Source organism: Pteropus medius, unplaced genomic scaffold (assembly GCF_902729225.1).
Source record: "Pteropus medius unplaced genomic scaffold, Ma_sr-lr_union100, whole genome shotgun sequence".
Taxonomy (NCBI): domain Eukaryota; kingdom Metazoa; phylum Chordata; class Mammalia; order Chiroptera; family Pteropodidae; genus Pteropus; species Pteropus medius.
In genome coordinates, this window is record NW_024342646.1 from 17,671 (window position 1) to 18,933 (window position 1,263).

Sequence of the window (1,263 nt, forward strand, 5' to 3'; positions counted from 1 at the left end):
AGGCCTGCTTGGCCTCCACTCCATCCCCCCCCTTCACCCGCAAACTACACTTCCCAGAGCTCTTTGTCACAGGGTTCAGCCAATCGGAGGCCCTGGCGGGAGCTGGAACAGGAACGAAGCCAGGGTGCCCCCCCATCTCCCTCTCTCCCTCTCTCCCTCCCTCTCCTTTCTCCTTTGCGGCCAAGAGTCTGCACTCATTTCGGCGCGGGCTCTGTCCCCTGATAGAACAGCTAATGCTTATCGAAGTCCCCTTTCTGGGCCAGGCCCCGCGCTGAGCGCCCGACTCTCTCTCGTTAACTCACGGAGCCCTCACGACAGCCCTGCAGGTTACGGGAGGACTCGGATTTGAACTCAGAGCACTGGATCTGCTTTCCCAAACGCCAGGCTGGGCTGAACTGCCAGGCTATCGCTACCTGGGGACGCATGGCAGGTGGCCTCCTCTCCACTCTCCCAACCGACCAATCCCGAGGCCACAGAGGGCAGGACAGAAGGGAGCACCGTGGGGGGGCTCAGGGCTCACCAGATTGTCCAGCTCTGGGTTGGAGGAGAAGAGAGGCCTCTCGGAGCGGACCTGGGAGGAAGAGAGAGGCCAGGGAGGGCACGCCCCACCTCCCGCCTGCCCCCTCCCTGGCAATCCTGGCCCATGGCAGACGGGGCGCCCACCTGCTTGGCAAAGGCTGTGATGTCCTCATTGAAGGAATCAGAGGAGCAGACGTCACCGGCCAGGGGTGCGCCCAGCCCGGCCCCGGCTCCCGCCCCGTCGCGGGGCGAGCAGGTGGCCAGTTCACATTTCTCAAAGACCAGGGCCAGCAGCGGGAAGAGGGGGTGTCTAGAGGAAGCGGAAGAGGGCAGAGTTCACGAGAGGAAGGCAGGGGTCTTCCAAGTAGGGAGCACCTGGGAGGGGGCCCGGGAGACCCAGAGGAAAGAGAGGGAGAGACAGAGACAGAGACACAGTCAGGGAAAGAGAAAAAGCTCTGGAGAGACCAAGAAGGGCAGAGAGGCCCACACCCCGGGCCCGGTCCCCACTCACCCGTATATCTCATCCTTCTCCTGCTTCAGGCCCTCACTGTCCAAACCTGGGCGTGGGGGCTGGGGAGGCCGGTGGGGGCCGTAGGGCCCGGAGGCTCTGGGTGTTGGAGGCGCTGCCTCGGAGAAACCGGCCAGGGCTTCGGGGCCGTCCACGACGCCTGGGTAGTGGGGCAGCTCATCATACTGGGGGGCAGGAGAGAAACGGTGAGAGATGTGAAGAAAGGCCAAGAAAGA

At 63.8% G+C, this 1,263-nt stretch overlaps 1 protein-coding gene across 1 annotated transcript in view; it reads right to left on the reverse strand.

Annotated features, from left to right (window-relative positions):
- MEIS3 (Meis homeobox 3) overlaps positions 1-1,257 on the reverse strand; it is a gene marked incomplete at its 5' end in the record, with an annotated part of 7,953 nt that extends 6,696 nt beyond the window's left edge. Inside the window, 3 exons of the mRNA XM_039866667.1 lie at positions 517-571; positions 664-829; positions 1,031-1,257. Coding sequence (XP_039722601.1) covers positions 517-571; positions 664-829; positions 1,031-1,257 — 448 coding nt within the window. The remainder of the gene's footprint in view (positions 1-516; positions 572-663; positions 830-1,030) is intronic.
- Between the last annotated feature and the right edge of the window lie 6 nt (positions 1,258-1,263).